The sequence below is a fragment of the Hyaena hyaena genome, unplaced genomic scaffold (assembly GCF_003009895.1).
Source record: "Hyaena hyaena isolate Hyena2069 unplaced genomic scaffold, ASM300989v1 scaffold_353, whole genome shotgun sequence".
Lineage (NCBI taxonomy): Eukaryota > Metazoa > Chordata > Mammalia > Carnivora > Hyaenidae > Hyaena > Hyaena hyaena.
Genome location: NW_024080987.1, coordinates 1,350,942 through 1,368,968, shown reverse-complemented (window position 1 = coordinate 1,368,968; position 18,027 = coordinate 1,350,942). Strand labels below are relative to the sequence as shown.

The 18,027-nt window shown below is 37.7% G+C and overlaps 1 protein-coding gene across 1 annotated transcript in view; it reads left to right on the top strand.

Annotated features, from left to right (window-relative positions):
* The window catches only part of MAP2 (microtubule associated protein 2), a 275,144-nt gene extending 258,772 nt beyond the window's left edge, over positions 1 to 16,372 (top strand). The window contains exons 16-19 of the mRNA XM_039249970.1: positions 5,204 to 5,296; positions 7,246 to 7,327; positions 12,124 to 12,236; positions 12,475 to 16,372. Coding sequence (XP_039105901.1) covers positions 5,204 to 5,296; positions 7,246 to 7,327; positions 12,124 to 12,236; positions 12,475 to 12,690 — 504 coding nt within the window. The 3' untranslated portion in view covers positions 12,691 to 16,372. The remainder of the gene's footprint in view (positions 1 to 5,203; positions 5,297 to 7,245; positions 7,328 to 12,123; positions 12,237 to 12,474) is intronic.
* The last annotated feature ends 1,655 nt before the right edge of the window (positions 16,373 to 18,027 follow it).

The window sequence follows — 18,027 nt, the reverse complement described above, 5'->3', positions numbered from 1 at the left end:
TTTGCTGTGTGGCATAACCTGCATAGAAGAATTGGGCTGACATCTTAATGGGCCCCTCCAGTTTATCCTTTTCCTTTAGAGCTCTGTACAATTGTATTTTGTGATATAAATTGTTATTCCTATTTAAATGTGTACTCTATTGCTTATATTTGACACATCAAATTTTGAAGAAGTTAATGGTCAGTATAGGCAGAGTTAAAATTTGAAATAGAGGGGCGTCTGGGTGGCTCAGTGGGTTGAGTTAACAGCTTTGGATTTCAGCTCAGGTCATGATCCCAGGGTTGTGGGATCAAGCCCTAAGTCAGGTTCCATGCTGAGCATGGAGCCTGCTTAAGATTCTCTCTTTCTCTCTCTCTGATCCTCTCCCCTGCTTGCGCTCTCTCTCTCTCTCTCTCTCCAAATTAAAAAGAAAAGAGGCCTTGCAATTTGGTAAATAAATAAATAAATAAAATTTGAAATAGACTATAAAGTCTACATGCATTTTAATCCAAGCACAGGGTTGTTAACGAATGAGTCTTTGAAAAACATCATCTGTTCCAGAGAACTTTCATTCTTCCGAAACATCTGAGGTAGTCATTTTTTCGATGTTTACTATTTATTTTGAGAGAGGGGTAGGGCAGAGAGAGAGGGAGGGAGAGGGAATTGCAAGCAGTCTCCATGCTCAGTACGGAGCTCCACACGGGGCTTAAACTCTTGACAGTGAGATCATGACCTGAGCCGAAACCAAGAGTCCAATGCTTAACTGACTGAGTCACCCAGGCTCCCTACCCATTTTTTTTTTAATTTTTAATGTTTTTATTTATTTGTGAGAGAGAGAGAGAGAAAGAGAGAGACAGCGTGAGCAGGACAGGGTCAGAGAGAGAGGAAGTTACAGAATCTGAAGCAGGCTCCAGGCTCTGAGCTAGCTGTCAGCACAGAGCCCAACACGGAGCTCAAACCCATGAACTGTGAGATCATGACCTGAGCCGAAGTCTGACACCTAACTGACTGAGCCACCCAGGCGACCCTCCCCTTTTGTTTTAATACATAATACTGCAGGGCCTTAAATAGGTTAGATAAATCATCTTCGTTAAAATAAAATACTATGGAATGGGAAATACTTTTGAGAGAGAGAGAGAAGTGTTTTTCTAATGCAAGGACAAGGAAAAGCTTTATTTTAAGCACTCCTGAGAAATAATGTAAAGCCAAAGGAAAAGCTTAATCTCCTGTAAAGTTGAAGGGAAATTAATTGTCACTGACCACTACCCTTTCAAAAGAAAAAAAGAAAATCATTCTTTATAAGACAACATTACAAGGAGAAATAAAGAAGTGATAAAGCAATTGAGGATTATACCCAGCTAGAGGTTGTCTGTACAGCCTGGCACTAACGTGTAAGAGAGCCAAGAACAGAATCCAAACTCTTGAACTCCCAGTTAGCCTCCATATCTTCCTATCTTGATCTGCATGTGGATCTTTTGATAAAGAAAGCAGCATCAGAGAGTGTCAAATTTAAAAAACTCAAAATCCCATTGCTTAAGACATGCAAGTTGACCTGCTGATTAATCCCTCTGGTTTATAAATTGTTTTACTAAAAACTATAAACTAGGATTGTATTTTCTTACATTTTACATATTTCCTATTTCCAACGAAGCTCTAGTAGGAGAAATTTGTTCTTGCCTACAGACATATCCTACATTTTGTCTTCCTGTTCTTTCTTAAAGCAACCTCATGGGGCGGGGGGGGAAGGGAGTGTATTTCTCTAAAGGAGCATTTAAATGTTTATGCGGAGAGAGTACAGTGGCATATCATTTCAACTGAATCATCATTATAAAACCCAACTAGAGTCATACCAGGAATATCCAGAAAGTCACTACACTGTTCTTCCCTAACATAATGGAGGAAGATAGAATTAGTAAAAACTAAAATAAAATAATTCTGATTAGTTATTCAATTACATTAGCCTATTCTTTTTAACTCTTTTTCTTATATGACTCTTACATGAATGAAAAGTCAACAATGAATGCAAGCAAGTCACCAACCTTTGTGCATAAGACTGAAATCCTTTTTTGCCAGCTTCTCATGAGAGGGATTGAAGGGCTGATTGTTGAAGAATGATGAGTTCCAGACTCACCTTGGGATGAGGCATTCTAGCAACAGATGATAACATAAAGAAAGCATGGGAATAAATTTCAAAATGAGAAATTTTGAAACACTGTCTATCCAAAATGGAAAATTTTGAGAAGCAGGCTCAAAAATCAGAATTTTGAGAACCTGATTGCCTACCTAAGAAGTTTTGATGTATTTAATAGGAAATAGAGATTTTGGGAAAATTTTGAATAAGGCAGAGCTTTAGAAAGATGATTCAGTTAATTGAAATAATACACTTCCCTTCCACTGTAAAGTATACAGAAAAAAAGATTGTCACTCTTTCAAATTATTCTATTTTGCATTAATAGTGCAAGTAAAAATTTTGACTGGAAGAAATTGACAAAAAGATAAAGTGTGGTTTAGAGTTAACCTTGCATAATGATTATTCAAGTATTTTTCCTCCATATCATGAATATAGAAAATTAGTTCATCAAGTAGAAGTTTGTTATATATATCTAGGCCGTCTCTGAGGTGTTAAAATAATTTTCCCTTGATATATAGGAAAACAAAAGCTCAATGGAAATTTCTTCCACAAAAAAGTTACTTTTACTTAGACCCATCCATAGAGCACAGAGAGTTAAAATTTTACTCTCTGATTTAAAAAAAGAAAACTAATCTGGAATAAAGCTTTCTCCTTCACAGCAGCTATTTTCTATTTTATGGAATGATTTCTGAGAACTGCTGGTATTTGTGGAATTAACTCGCTGAGGTGTTATTTGTAAATGATCCCAGAGTTCTTTGCCATGAACTATTTTGTAATTTTGTTAAAGCATAAGTGTGCATTACATGGACTAGGTGGGTGCAAGTTGTCAAGCTGGAGCATAAATTTTACTGAGCCTCAAGCATCCGGTGCCCAAAGAAATTTTGTTTCTGTCTATTCAACCGTTAAGCAAAATGGTGAATGTCATATTCTGCCTTATTTTTAACAAAAGCAATATACTCTGAAGCTATTCCAAATATGGAAATATGTAAAGAACGTGCCATTATTGGATATCAAAGGTCTACTTCATCTTAAGAATAAAACAGACATAGGTTGGGAAAGTCTACTATCGAAAAAGACCACCTAGTTACTTCACTAGAAAAGCTATTATTCTCTAGAAAATTTGATGAAAATCAACAGAAGTCAGGCTTTAAGTTTTAGAATTTTAAGATATAAACTGTCTTTAAATAATGCTAGCAAGGTGCCCCATTTAGGTTTGAATCATTTGTTTTGGAAATCATAAAAATTGCCAGTTGATTAAATGTTAGAGTCAAACAGATTCATGCAACTAAAATTGGACTTTCCATTTTTGCAACGAGTGAATCAGATTTAACATTTGGCTTTTGATCACTTGGTAATGACTCACTTGATTGGTATTCTAGTGATCTCTAAATTAAAATTTGCAAATGAAATATGAGACCCTGTATATCTATAAGGATTAGGAAAAATGGCTTAGATGAATTCTGTTTCATGGTCAAAATAATTAGATACTCATAGAGGATAATTAAAAGTATTATTATTTGAAATAATAAAATGATTTGCTTTCTACAAATAATTTATCTATGAAGTTTGAAATATAATGGCCCTTGTTGACAAAGTTATTTGCATCTACATCTTATGTGAAATTCTTAGCATGCAACTACACTTACTGTTAGACACAGACTCTGTGGTATTCCCCCCTTCTTTTTAAATTGGAATTTTTATCATGCCCTAAAGAGTAGCCTAGTCATCATGTTTTCTGAATTCAGATTTTGACAAGAGGCTCTTCCCTTGGGCAGCCGATAAGAGCTGTCAATGATACTTCCCTGTAAGCGACAAGCTCTCTTGTCAGTGTTATGCAGGAACTGCAATTTAAGCTTTCTCTAGTTAAAAATAGTCAAGATTCATTGTCAACTTGAATTTTTTACTGTTTTGCAAATACCAAAAGATGTGATACCATTCTTGGAGAGGGCTGTATATCTGGGATATATGTATTTAGCTTTTTTAAAAAAGGGACAAACTGTCCCCTAAAGCATTGAAAACATAATTTCTCTTTAGCTATTGAAGGGACACCGGGAGAGTGGTAGAAGTAGCCAAAGTAAAATTAAAGAAACAAACAACAAAAATAAATCTTTTTTCCCTGCTTACATTATTCATGTGCCCTCCAAAACATGCAAAGACACATGGGAGAAGTCACAAGAGCTATTACTTTACACATTACATTCCACCACAGTAATATCTGTCCAGATATAGATTTGCTATTGTCCTTTAGATGAATACTGGACTTTCTTAAAATAGAAATAAAACCCCTAACCTCAAATCTGTTGGACCTAATGAAGGCCTGGACTACCTCTACATGACCTAGTAGTGTAAGTCAGCTAACTAATGGTCCTTGGTTTGCTTCCCTCTAAAAATGGAAAGAATGCTTCCACACCAGTCATCCAAGGGTTAGGGCTGTTGATGAGCAGCTGTCAGAGAGAGGCCTCTCATAAGACCACTGAGCCAAACCTCAAGGCAGTAGTGAAGCCCTTTCATCAGAGGAGGCCCTGAGACTCCTTGCTGACCCTCTTGGGAAAGCAAGGGTTCTTCCACTGGATGCACAAGAACCCTCATCTATGGCATTCAGCCCAACCAGTCATGAACCTCACCTGTGCTATGTCAACCACTAATACAGTCAAATGTACCAGGTAATTTATAACTGTGATGAATGACATTGTAGGATTGAAGGGGGTAGGACATCAACTATGCTGAATTACACTACTGGACCTTTCATAGAGTAGACCTGAGTCCCAGTGTTGCCCACAGTATCAGGTGCCTCCCCATCACAGATGACCCAAGTTTTATTTTTCTATTCTTCTAATCATTTCCAGATTACACCTGCCTACAACTTGGATATCTAAAATTCTTGAGCATTTGGCCCTTGAGGATTCAGGGGAATAGGGGCTCATATTGGTATGATAGATCTGTTCTTCGGTTCCAGTGTTAGTTTTTTTCTCTTAAATGATTATGTAGGTGGAAGGAAGTTTGGAGCCTCTTTGGCACTGATCCATTCTGGCTCCCTATACCCAACATACTGAAAGAAAAATGCACGGTGAAGTTACCTCCAATTCCTTTTAGGTTAGGATTTTAAACAAGAAGATCGATTTTAGCAAGGTTCAATCCAGATGTGGTTCCAAGGATAACATCAAACATTCTGCTGGGGGCGGAAATGTAAGTAGAAGCTTCTATTAGAAAGCTATCCTGATTGTGTGGAGCCATCTGCCCAGCCAGCACACTGTCTCTTTTTCTGCCTTCCTCCCAATACACACTCCCCTTCTTGTTGCTGCTCCACATGTGCCTTGGTCTGGGAGCTTGTCACCCTTGTATTTTTGCTGGTGGACTTCCCATCCTTCCCAGTAAGGCCATTACCAAATTTCTTTCTTTGAATTGATGAATAAAACCTTAATGGACCACACCATGGTTTTCAGGGAGATGGCAAACCCACCTCACTTGCCAATTTTGTTTGCTGGCCTTTGGCTTCAAGGTATATCCTCATGCTATCTCTACTCCCCAACAGAAGTCAGCTGGACACACATGTTTATAGTTCCATTTAAATTACTCTTGAGGCAAAGACTGATACAGGTACCTAAAGTGTATTATGTCAATCCTTTGTGCATCACTATCCATGAGAGTTAGGAAATCATTGGCAATAATGCAAAACTAGTGAAGCACAGTTCATGTGTCATTCAAAGTCCCAATATAAGCTTTGTCTTGATGAGATTTTTTTCTGTGTCTTGAATTGAGTGGAAATAATGTCATTTGAGAGGAAGGGAAAGATAAATCCATTTTTCTCAAATGTAGTTGAGGCAGAGGCAAACCCAAGGTATGGTAAGCATGGTTCTTCACAAAATAAGAATAATAAAAAAAGGTGAGCCAGGCAGACTCTCTGTTCTACAGATCCTGTTGCCTAAACTTCAGATTCTGGTCATCTGTTGACTCAAGTAATTTATAGTGTCAAGTCCAGAATTCTCATCTGTTTAATAACTCTTGGCTTATTGCCCCTCAGCTGTGCAGAGATGGAGTCAAGCAGTGAAAGGGGAAAAATAAGTGCCTTCTACCAGAAGCTGTCACCTCTTGCTTGAACTTGTTCCACTGAGCATGAAAATGTCAGTCATAGGAAGTCCATAGAAAGGTTTGCTGGGCTCCTTTAAGGGTGCTGGGCCAAGCCTCAGGATCAGTATTTACATTGACATGGTTGCCCACCTCCCTGTGTCCTAACTGTAAGTGCCAACCATGTGATACTCTCACAGAAACAGTCTCAGTCCTGGGAAATAACTGGAGGGTATCAAAGAGTGACCCCTATCTTCTACTGCAGTCTTGCTGGTCCAAACAGCTACGTGGCAAAGGATAAATGAGATAAGTAAAAATCTCAAAGAAAGTGAGAGAGCTTCCAACCTCCAAAACAAAATTTCCTGTAGAGAAGAATCACATGTTCAAATATGCAGATTCCATGGCCTCATTACTGCAGTTGTCCAATTCAGTAATTCCTGTGTACATCTGATGCAAATGGACAATGGCCCACATTTGGAAAAGCACTGTTTCTAACATGGGGAGAGGAAATAATTTCAATAAAATACAAGAAAAAATGTTGATACCATTTTATAATTCAGCGTATGAGAAAAATTCCATTAGCCACGACATGACAATAATATTTTAGAAAGGCATGGTTACAGCTTTCTTCTTGTATTTTACAGCAATGGTGGTCTTCTTATATCTATGAGCAATGTTGGTCACTTTTATGTAAAAATCACTTTTTAAAAAATAATTCATCTCTTCACTTGCCTTTTTGCTTATGGGAAGGTTTAACACCATGTGGTTTCATTCTCTGAGTGAAAGCTTGCCTTATTAATCCAGGTGTTGCTATTCTCTTTTGGAACAATCTGTTTTCTACTAATAAAATCTTCTATTCTAGGATTTTCTTTCACTTTGGTCCTTCTCCCCAACCAAATGTGGGAGGATATTGGGAGGTTATGTTTTCCTATGTGTGTGTATGTACCTCAGTTTGGGTTTCTGTGTTGTTGTGTGTTGTGAGTTTGGATATGTGTATGGACTTTGTGTATGAGCTTGGGGGCTTGTCTATGTCTCAGCCAATTTAAGCATATTGTATGTGGATCATACAGGTACAGATTGTCACCAAGAAGATAGACCTAAGCCATGTGACATCCAAATGTGGTTCTCTGAAGAACATCCGCCACAGGCCAGGTAAATAAATACTTCTTAGTAGTTAGAGAAATAATACATTGTATTCAAGAAGTTGACAAGCAAAATTTTTCTTGTGAAATACCTAATTGAAAAACTCTCAAAATCCTGAAAATTCATGCCTTTATTAATAGAAACTTAAGCTAGAAACTTCAAGCCATCTTCATTTGGACAGATAAACTCAAATATCACAAGGAGGTCACATATCATACGACAGGTTCAAAATTAAGAGATATATAAGATCCATTTATTTCTATGTTCTCAACCTGTGTACTGGAATTATTTTAAAGTATATAGTCTATAATATTCCTTGGGCCATGTATTCATACATAATTACATGAGCTGAAATTAGCATTTCCAAAGACTTTTCATGAAGACAGTTTTTCTAAATTATGTGAAATAGGGATTGTGCTTAAGCAAAGGAGATGAAATGGGTTTATCTTCTGAATTTCTCAAATCTATAGTAGGTCACTATAGATGCTGGCGAGGATGTGAAGAAATGGGCACCCTCCTACGCTGTTGGTGGGAATGTAAACTGGCGCAGCCCCTCTGGAAAACAGTGTGGAAGTTCCTCAAAAAATTAACAATAGAACTCCCCTATGACCCAGCAATAGCACTGCTAGGAATTCACCCAAGGGATACAGGAGTGTTAATGCATAGGGGCACATGTACCCCAATGTTCACAGCAGCACTCTCAACAATAGCCAAAACATGGAATGAGCCTAAGTGTCCATCAACTGACGAATGGATCAAGAAGATGTGGTTTATCTATACAATGGAATACAACGTGGCAATGAGAAATAATGAAATCTGGCCAAATGTAGCAACATGGATGGACTTTGAGAGTGTTATGCTGAGCAAAATAAGCCAGGCAGAGAAGGACAGATACCATATGTTTGCATGTATAGGTGGATTTGGAGGAACTTAATGGAGGACCATGGGGGAGGAGAATGAGAAAATTAGTTGGAAAGAGGGAGAGAGGCAAACCATGAGAGACTCCTGAATGCTGAGAACAAACTGAGGGCTGATGGGGGTGGAGAGGGGAAAGGGGGTGATGGGCATGGAGGAGGGCACTTGTTGGGATGAGCACTGGGTGTTACATGGAAACCAACTTGACAATAAACTATTTAAGAAAAATTAAATTTAATTTAATTAAATGTAACTTAATTTAAAAAAGAACAAGCATTATGAACCCTCAACAGAATGCAGTGCTTAATGAATGGAGCCATTGCTTGATGCAGTGCTTATCCCAACTTACTTAACCATTGCCCTTTTGTTTTTCTAGAATATCGTATGGGACTAGTGGTCTAAAGTAGAATTCATATTCATACTTGCTGGGAATTATTTCTTATTTAAAGTGTAAATCTAACATATTATGAGTCATTTTTTTCTTCTATCATTATCGTGTATTTTTGTTAAATTCTATCTGCATGCATATGTAAATAATGGGCAACTGTCAAATTTATTATTTTCTTAAGACTACTTTGACACAGTATATACCATTGAATTATAGAAGGATAAGAGGAAGATGCTGGTATGCCTGATAACTTAATTAAACCAAGCAATAGGTTATTAACATTCACTGTTGTCTCAAATGTGATCAGAAACAAGGTATAAGAACAGTGAGTCCCAAGGCACTTGGGTGGCTCATGTGGTTAAGTGCCAACTCTTGATCTCAGCTCAGATCTTGATCACAGGTTCGTGAGTTCAAGCCCTGCATTGGGCTCCACACTAAGCATGAAGTGTATTTAAAAAGAAGAAGGAAAACACCAACAATTGAGTCCAATAAGAATTTTGACCAAGAGAAGATTATTAAGAATGTATTAGTTGAAGATTAGTTGACAAACAAAGATAGATAGGATAAGTTTCAGAATGAATCAATGCACTGGAAACATGTCTAGGAGTCAGGCTTCACTTTGAGAAGTTATGTTCAAAAAGTAAATCAAAGAGTTAGAAAATACATATATGGAATCTCTGACAGTTCACAGCCCTCTTGAGAGCTTCCCTGGTATAATCTGAAATTGGCCCTTGTACTCAGAAGACAGGGAGAAACTGAAAAAACAGGCAGGCCTTGCCAGGTTGGTAGTGGCAGTTTTAATAAGGCAAGGGAATTTACATGTGAGATTTGGGTTGGGTAACAGCAAGATGGATCCCCACACCTACTTGTCAAATCTTAGAAGTTTATAAAGAGGCCTTAACTGGGTTTAGTCATGTTTACAGTGTAGCTCTCAACACCACATCATTATGTCAAAGCTATGTCCTTGGAGCAGCCTCTGGAAGCAGTAAAGGAAAGCAGGACCCACATTCCAAGGACAGGGTAGAGAATGAGAAGCCTCCAAGTGCCTGGGTCCAGCTCTCAGATCAATCAGTGGTCACATCTTTCTGTAGACATTTCCCAATAATGTCCAATACTGATTTCAGAACTACTACTCTGGAATTAGCTTCTCTTTCATTCCTGAGGGAGCAGGGACATGGTCCTATACTGCATATCTTCACAATTCTGTCTGTAACTCAAGCTTAAACACTTAGTTGAGTCTGTGTCAACAGTGTGATCGAAGTATTTGGCCATACTACCTACTTTCTTCCAGAATGCAAGATAAAATATTGGATTCTTTATACAGTAAGTATTCCATTAGTCAAACTCAACTGGGCTCTCGATACACAGAAAAATGTGACGTAGTTAAGGAAATACTCTATATAATGTTTATTGGCCATAAAAGACTATTGTGATAGCCTCCCACCTATTTCTAAATCTGGATCTTACTTTTATAAGAACTGTATGAGATGACTAAATTCATATAAAAGTGTTAACATTATGATCCTTGACAACAGCAAGTTTTTCACAAAGTTACTTTGGAATGTGGAATATCTAAGGAGAAAATAAAGGAAACAATTCAATACCTGGAAGCTCAACTTTAGGGTGTATGAAGCTTGATAAAGATTATAGTCCTTCACAATCACTGCTCCTGGTGCACGCCAGAATTCCTTAGAACCGAAGGGATAGATCCGTGAAATCAAATGGGCTTCTCTAATAGTTAGAAAAAAATTCTAGTAGGATTTTAACAAAAATAGACTTCTCAAGCTTCCTTTTCGGAATATATCTGGGGTCAATATTACAATTTTTTCCTGTCTTAAAATAGAATTCAACAAAAATTTTAACAGAGTTATACTGACACAACATAGAATCACAAAAGAGAGTTTGAAAAGGCCACTTCTATTAAAGACTACCAAAAAAATAATAAAGATCTCAAGAAAGTTGATCTCATCTAGTTGGAATTCAACATCCTCTAGGATCTAACCAAGATAAGTATGTTTTATAAATCACACTAATCCTGTCACAACTAACAAGTGAGACGTACATGGCCAGTTGAAATGTTGGAAGAATAAAACTTATTGCAATAATACACATTTTGAGGCAGGGACAATTACATGTCTTCTGTCAGCATAACATCATGCACATCCTAAACCTTCAGAAGAATGAATGGATATATCTTCAAAATGTAATCTAATCACACTATTTAATTTCAACAGGCCCTTGCCCAGGTAGTTGGGTATCATTGTAAATGTCCAAGTATCATATGAGAAAAATACTGCAAGGTCTAAGTCTGTGAAGACTTAACAGACATTTCTTTCTTGACCTTGAGAGATAAAAGAGTCCAAAATTGAAAAATCTTTCCTATGTTTCTCTCAAGTCAAAATCCTAAGACAGATGCAATAATAGAAGAGGATCATGTCATTTACCAGTGGCCTTCCAAAGAAAGGCATGCAGCTAAAACCAAATTGCTAATGAAAGTGAGAGCAAATCTTAGGTAGAGAGGTAAAGGAGTCTAATTCAGACTAAAGGACAATGGATGCCTACTGGTCTTGAACTCCCTGCATTTGCAAGCTGGAAAAGGCATGCAGAGATGGGGCATTGCTCTAAAGTGCGGCATGTTGGCACTCTTATCTATCAGCAGATCCTCAAGTTTAAGACTAATGGTGGGGTCAAACCTATCTTCCCCGTTATCAGATCAACGGCAGTGTCAGATTTGTCCTATGGCATCTCTACAAGAATGGGATCTCTAAATCCTCTCTTCCTATTACTCCATCTGCTAATGATAATGGGACACTCTCGAAATGCTTTAGTTATAACAACTTTTTTCCAAATCCAATTTCATCAGTCAAGCTATCAGTGTTGAAATTTTACAACTGAATATATGATCCATATGTGCACCATTCCTAACCTAATAGTTTTTTGGAAAAGTGACCTATTGCCATGAAGAACAATAAAGAAGATCTTCATTTCAATTTAATTTGCTCCCTTAAGAATAAGAGATTAAATGTTCCATGTTTTAGAAAGGATGGAAGGAGATATTTTCATTGGATTATTTTTAGAGTTTTTATTATATAGATAAAGAAAAGCCCCTCAGATATTTAAGTTTAGACATAGGTAGATTATTAAGAAGAATTTATTATTAGTTGAAAAATAAAAGGTAGATAGGATAAGGTTCAAATAGATCAGTGCATTGGAAGCTTATCTAGAAATCAGGGTTCACGTTGGCTTAGAAGAGAAAGATATTAATATGTAGAACAAGCTATATAATAATACAGAAAAAGATGTCATTGCCTTGGGTGGTATGGGAATAATATTATGGACTAGAAATTCTTTAAAAAATCCCCATCATATCCATGGTCAAAAGAATAGTAAATTAAGTTTGTGTTTTGTGATGGTCTATCTACTGAAATCATTTTAGGGAAATAGTCACCACAGATAGAAGATGTCATGTAGCAAGGCATTTAAAAGCTTTCTCCTCTCACAGGTGGTGGGCGTGTGAAAATTGAGAGTGTAAAACTGGATTTCAAAGAAAAGGCCCAAGCTAAAGTCGGCTCACTCGACAATGCTCACCATGTACCTGGAGGTGGTAACGTCAAGGTAAGAAACAAGGTCGTGAGCTGAGCCTGTCTTGTTTTGTTTTGTTGTTGTTGTTGTTGTTAGTGCTGAAATACTCCTTATCAACTTGGGTCCCAGATCCAAAGACCTGGACATAGAGGAAGTAGAGATGGCAGAGCTGAACAGAAGTGACATTGACATCAGCTCTGAGACATGAAGAAAGGTCTAGGGACCAGTTGAGATGCTTGAGTTAACAAGGACTGATGTTTGTCTTGAACAGATTGACAGTCAAAAGTTGAACTTCAGAGAGCATGCTAAGGCCCGTGTGGACCACGGAGCTGAGATCATCACGCAGTCGCCAGGCAGATCCAGCGTGGCGTCCCCCCGACGACTCAGCAATGTCTCCTCCTCCGGAAGCATCAACCTGCTCGAATCCCCTCAGCTTGCCACTTTGGCCGAGGATGTCACTGCTGCACTCGCTAAGCAGGGCTTGTGAATATTTCTCATTTAGCGTTGAAGTAATAATATTTAGGCATGAGCTCTTGGCAGGAGTGGGCTCTGAGCAGGTGTTATATTCATTCTTTACAAACCATAAAATAAATAATCTCATTCCCAAACTAGTAATTGTTACAATTTTATAAAAAACAATGAATAGTATATGCAGAAATTGACTTGATTTCCATTTGCAACAGGAAGACACTGGCTTTACATGAGTACAGTTGGACAATTATTTTTGCTCTGCTCTGTTTTGCATGGAGTATTATTATTTTAAAACTTGCATTTTTACCTTTCATGTGCCTGAAGGCTATCCATACATTCTGAAAGGCCTTGTTGAAATCCAAGCTGCTCATTTCACTATTCTGTTGCTGGGTGAAAATATAAAAGCTGCCCATTTTAACTTATTACAGGTTAAATTAAATCAAGGAGTCTGATTGCAGGAAGGAAAGAGCATGTAAGAAATAAGTTTTTTTAAGTGTTATTTTGTATAAATGGGAAGAAAGATTCAGTTAAGTTATTAACATTTGGGACCTGGATAATTTTATCAGAGTATAAGTCAATCCAATAAATTATTTAACTAATTAAAAATAGTTACGAAGCATTTGAGCTGTGGTTGAGGAAGTGGTATAAAAGTGCATCTCTTAGGAATGAAGCACTTTCATTAGGATGGGCTCGTGTCTGATTAGAATGTCAGTTGATCAGCTAGATTTGTGTCCACACTACCAGTTTCACACTCCCTTTCCATCTGTTTGATACAGTATTATAGATATAAATATATATATATTTCTCTGTGGCCATTTGTGATACTTCCTCATATACTTGAATATTATACTTCCTTATTCACAGTATCTGTGTCTCCTGCACCCTTTGGTGTTGCAATTTTAGGTATGTGAAAGTAGATGTTAGCAGGGTTCTTTCCCTATTTAAAAAAAAAAAAGTTAAAAAAGAACAAAAAGTTTTAGCATGAAGTTGCTTCCTGTAACAACTCAGAGCTGTAACCCTGTTTTAGTGCCAGATACAAGTCTCTCCCGTGATGCTAGGAAAATTTATTTTTCTTTGCTTTCACCAACATGGAGTTTGTGGGGTTGGGTCCAGTTATACATTCAAAGAGTTTACAGATCATTGGTTTCAGATTATGGATTTATCTCATTTTGAATTATGGAATAGTTTGGGTTTTATTCCTGTAATCATTCATGAAACAGACTTCTTAGGATTTCTTTTTTTTTCCATTTGCTAAAGTTGAAACTCACAGAGGGAGTTTGGGACACGTTGCCCCGCTCTTCCAAACAATACCTGCTAATTAAATTACCTGATAGAAAACATTTGACTTTCTTACCCAAAGTAAAGATCCCTTGATCAGAAAGGACAAATACAGTATTTTGAGAAAGTTTAGCTACAAAACATTTGAGATACAGATATCCAAATCAGTTTTTGCAGGACTCCAACATTGCCCTCTGTAAAGGAACACGATATGACTCCGTATTACTTATCAGAAGGTAATATTGGTCTGACTGGATATTCAGTCTAGAAATCACAAATGAATTAATTCCTCTCACAAATCATTCATCTTAGACTTGTGAATAAGCAATGAAATAGTCAATGGCCTAAATAAGCAATGAGTTACCAGGCTGGGTAGATGCTCTTTTGTATTTTATCTCTGTTTTTTCTTGCTCCAGGCTGGTAGGTTGGATCTGAATTTAAAAGCAAATGGTCTGATAGGTGTTTGATCCCCATGAGCCAAATCAATTCCTGAATATAAAGGAGGAAATGATGAGCATGGATGAGGCAATGAGGAAGCAAAGTAGCATCTAAGATTGCAGCCAAGGGATGCAAAGACAGAGAGACACAGGTACTGCCATTTTGTGACCCGCTGGATATTGCAACCAATGTAACTTCCATCATAAAAAAAGCTCTAGGAGAAAATCATAGCATTCATTTTCAACTAAGAGGTTTTACATAGGCAAACCTGTCTGAAAATGTAAATTAGTTATTTTATACAACAGTCAAAAATTAGAAACTGCTAAGTATGACCATGGATATGTCTATTTTCTACCGAGTAAGTAAGTACTGTGATGTTGATTTGACCAATCTGAGCATTTTATTCATCAGCTTCCCTTGAAATGGACCAGAAAATTGGGGAAGAAAGAATAGTTATGTAGAGACTTATGGTACTTTCTTACATGTTTGATAGTGTTAGATAGTTTTTAAAGTTCTCTAGAAAGAAGTTAACAGCTGGCTAGGACAGTTTTAACTCACAAAATAACCATTTTATATCAATCTGGTTTAAATTTTCTGTAAAATGTAAGACAATTATCCTTTACGTATTAAAATTCCATTTCCTACAAATACCTGTCCCAAATAAAGATGGTACAAAGCACGAGGTTTAAATTAGATTTGGCATTAAAACAAATGCATACTTCAAATCACAGCAAAATTATAATGAATAAATGCCCTTCCTTTGTATGGAAATCTGATTCTTTATGATGTTAACAAAAAGAAACTGATAATTTGTACCAATAGATGAGAGAAACGCACAGGCTAAATGTGTTCTTATGGGAACACGGGGTGGAACTTATCTTGCCTTCACTCTCAAGATTAACGACACAAATTAAGCTTTTTGAACACCACTCTTGTGGGGATACCCATACGCTGATCTAGAAAGTAAAGCTTCATAGTTCCAATTCTAGATCTACTAATGCCAGTTTCTCTCTGGCTTTAGCCTTTGAGAACCTGTTTAAGGATACTAAGTAATCCAGAGCTGTAAAGAGTTAAAAGGCCAGCTTCTCCAATGAACTCACTCTCCCTGGGTCACCTGCAGCCAATAATTGGGTCCTTTATAATGATGCAGGGAAGATCCAAGTTCATGATGAGTTTCAACGGCCATGTTCATTTAGGAACCAACTCTCTCTGGATTCTCCTGCTGAGTTCCAGCAGGGTGATAGGCTGAAATCCCACCCACAAGCGAGACACCTGTGCAACACCAACTAGGTCTGGCTAAAGAAGGCTGAAGAGAAAACTTGGATAAATGGAAGGACCTGCCGATGGCAGCTGGCCTTCACACATTGATAGAGTAACACAGAAGGAAATAGGCATCAGTCAAAATGTAACATCATGTCAGTATCCTTAAAGAAATCATCTCAGTGTGGTTGATTCTGACATTGCTACAATTACACTTTTTCTCCTATTTTTCATGCCACAAAAATGAGGAAAATAAACTATTCATGGTCTAAGTAGCCAAAAAAAATACACTCATGGCTTGGAAAGGCAAGTTTTAGGCATTCCTTCCAAGATTGGTGTGCTAAAATCAGCACTGATGTTTGTGTTTTTACACCTAGGATTTTTAGCCTGGCTGTATAGGTCGAGGCCAAGTCCCTCTGCAGGAAATAGCTTATTTTTAAACTTAGAAAATGTCAATCATGAAAAATCTACTTCAACTTTAGCAAAAAGAAAAAAAAATCAACACAAAGTATACTCTGTATGCTGGGATTCCAAGGTTCCAACATGCCACTATAAATCTCTGGGGGGGTTTCTTTCTTCTGATAATTCTAGAGCCTGTTACCATAGAAAGGCATTTCTTCAATGGCTGGTTGTAGTTAGTTCATGTTTTTCAATCAAAATTTGCAAATGTATTTGTTGCTGTATAGTGATTGTTTTGCAAAATAAAATTGCTTGTCACCTAACTTATAGTTTCAGATTGTTTCTTCTCTGGAAAAAAATATTACACACACACAAACACACACACACACACAGTGCTCAGTCCAATCAAGGAAGAATTATGCTGAGAAGGCTACAATTATCTCCCTAATTCCTACTGTGTGCCAGGCTTTATCTACTACTATATTTACCAGGTTGCTATCTGTTTCAAGAGACAGAAGCTCAGATCAAATTGGCTTAAGTGACCAACAACGGAAGCCTCGAGCATGGATGGATCCAGGCATTCAAAAGATGTCATTGAGGGGCGCCTGGGTGGCTCAGTCGGTTGAGCGTCCGACTTCAGCTCAGGTCATGATCTCACGGTTCATGGGTTTGAGCCCCACATCGGGCTCTGTGCTGACAGCCAGCTCAGAGCCTGGAGCCCGCTTCAGATTCTGTGTCTCCCTCTCTCTCTGACCCTCCCCTGCTCACGCTGTCTCTCTCTCTCTCTCAGAAATAAACATTAAAAAAAAAAAAAAGATGTCATTGAGACTCTTTCTTTTTCCAACTCTGGATCCAAACGTTCACAAGATGTCATGTGAAATCTTTCTTTTTCCACATCTTAGCTCTACTGCTTCTGTGTTGGCTTTATTGTCAGGCAGGCATCCCTTTCATTATGGTCATTGGAAGCTCCAGGTTTTACAACCCACTAAAGAAAGCCTTCTTCCCACAAGCATTAGCCAAGGTTCAGGGTCGGAAAATCACTGAACTTTGGGTCACCTGCTCACTTCTGCTGTTTGCCCATGGTTGGGTCACATGCTTAACTCTATTACAGTTGGTTGGGGTAGGATGAGAGCAAATGGAGAAGTGGCCTCATCTGGACTTCATAAACTAATCGTGAAGAGGAAATGTTCCCTTCTAATTAAATGTTCCGACCTAAATAAAATCAGACTGCTCCAGCTATAAGAGAGAAGAATTGATTCTGTGCAGGTCCTAACACAGATTTCCTGTGAGTCCATATGCCCTTTTCTCTATCTTTTTTCAATCCTTTAGCTCCTTGCTACTCAAATTGTGCTTGGGCTTCACCTGGGACCTGGTTAGATATGCAAATTCCCAGGCTCCACCCCCATGCCAATGTCTCGCATTCCCCTGGGTTAACCAATCTGCATGTTAAAGCTGAGAAGCATTCAGCTCTTCTAGTCCAAGGGGAAAGGTCTCCACAGCAGCCCTCTAACAGGTAAGAATTACTTCTAAGACTATATGAGATAATATCACCAAGCCTAATATCAAAGAGTCTAGTTACCTAGTGGTAGAAACTTGTGACTGGTGGAAGAAGTGTGGTATTAGAAGTTTTCCAGACCTACCATTCTAGCTGGGTGAAACCTATGTCTAGCAATGGAGTCATCACCTTCCATTCCATCTTCCTTTACTAATGATGCAGATTTGGTACAATATAGTGAACATCGTTGGACTTTCTCTTTAATGTGTTTTTTTTTATTAGTATCCATGTTGTCCTTTAAGTAGGTCCTTAAACTACACAGGATTTAGACATTTATTTGGTAGCACTAATCACAGTAAAGTTTTAATTCTTTTTTTTATTAATTAATAAGGCAAAGAAGATTTTAGTTGTCTTGAGAAGAGACAAGTAACTCAGATATAATGTAGGGTTACAAAATAACCCTCTAAGTAGCTTATATAGAGA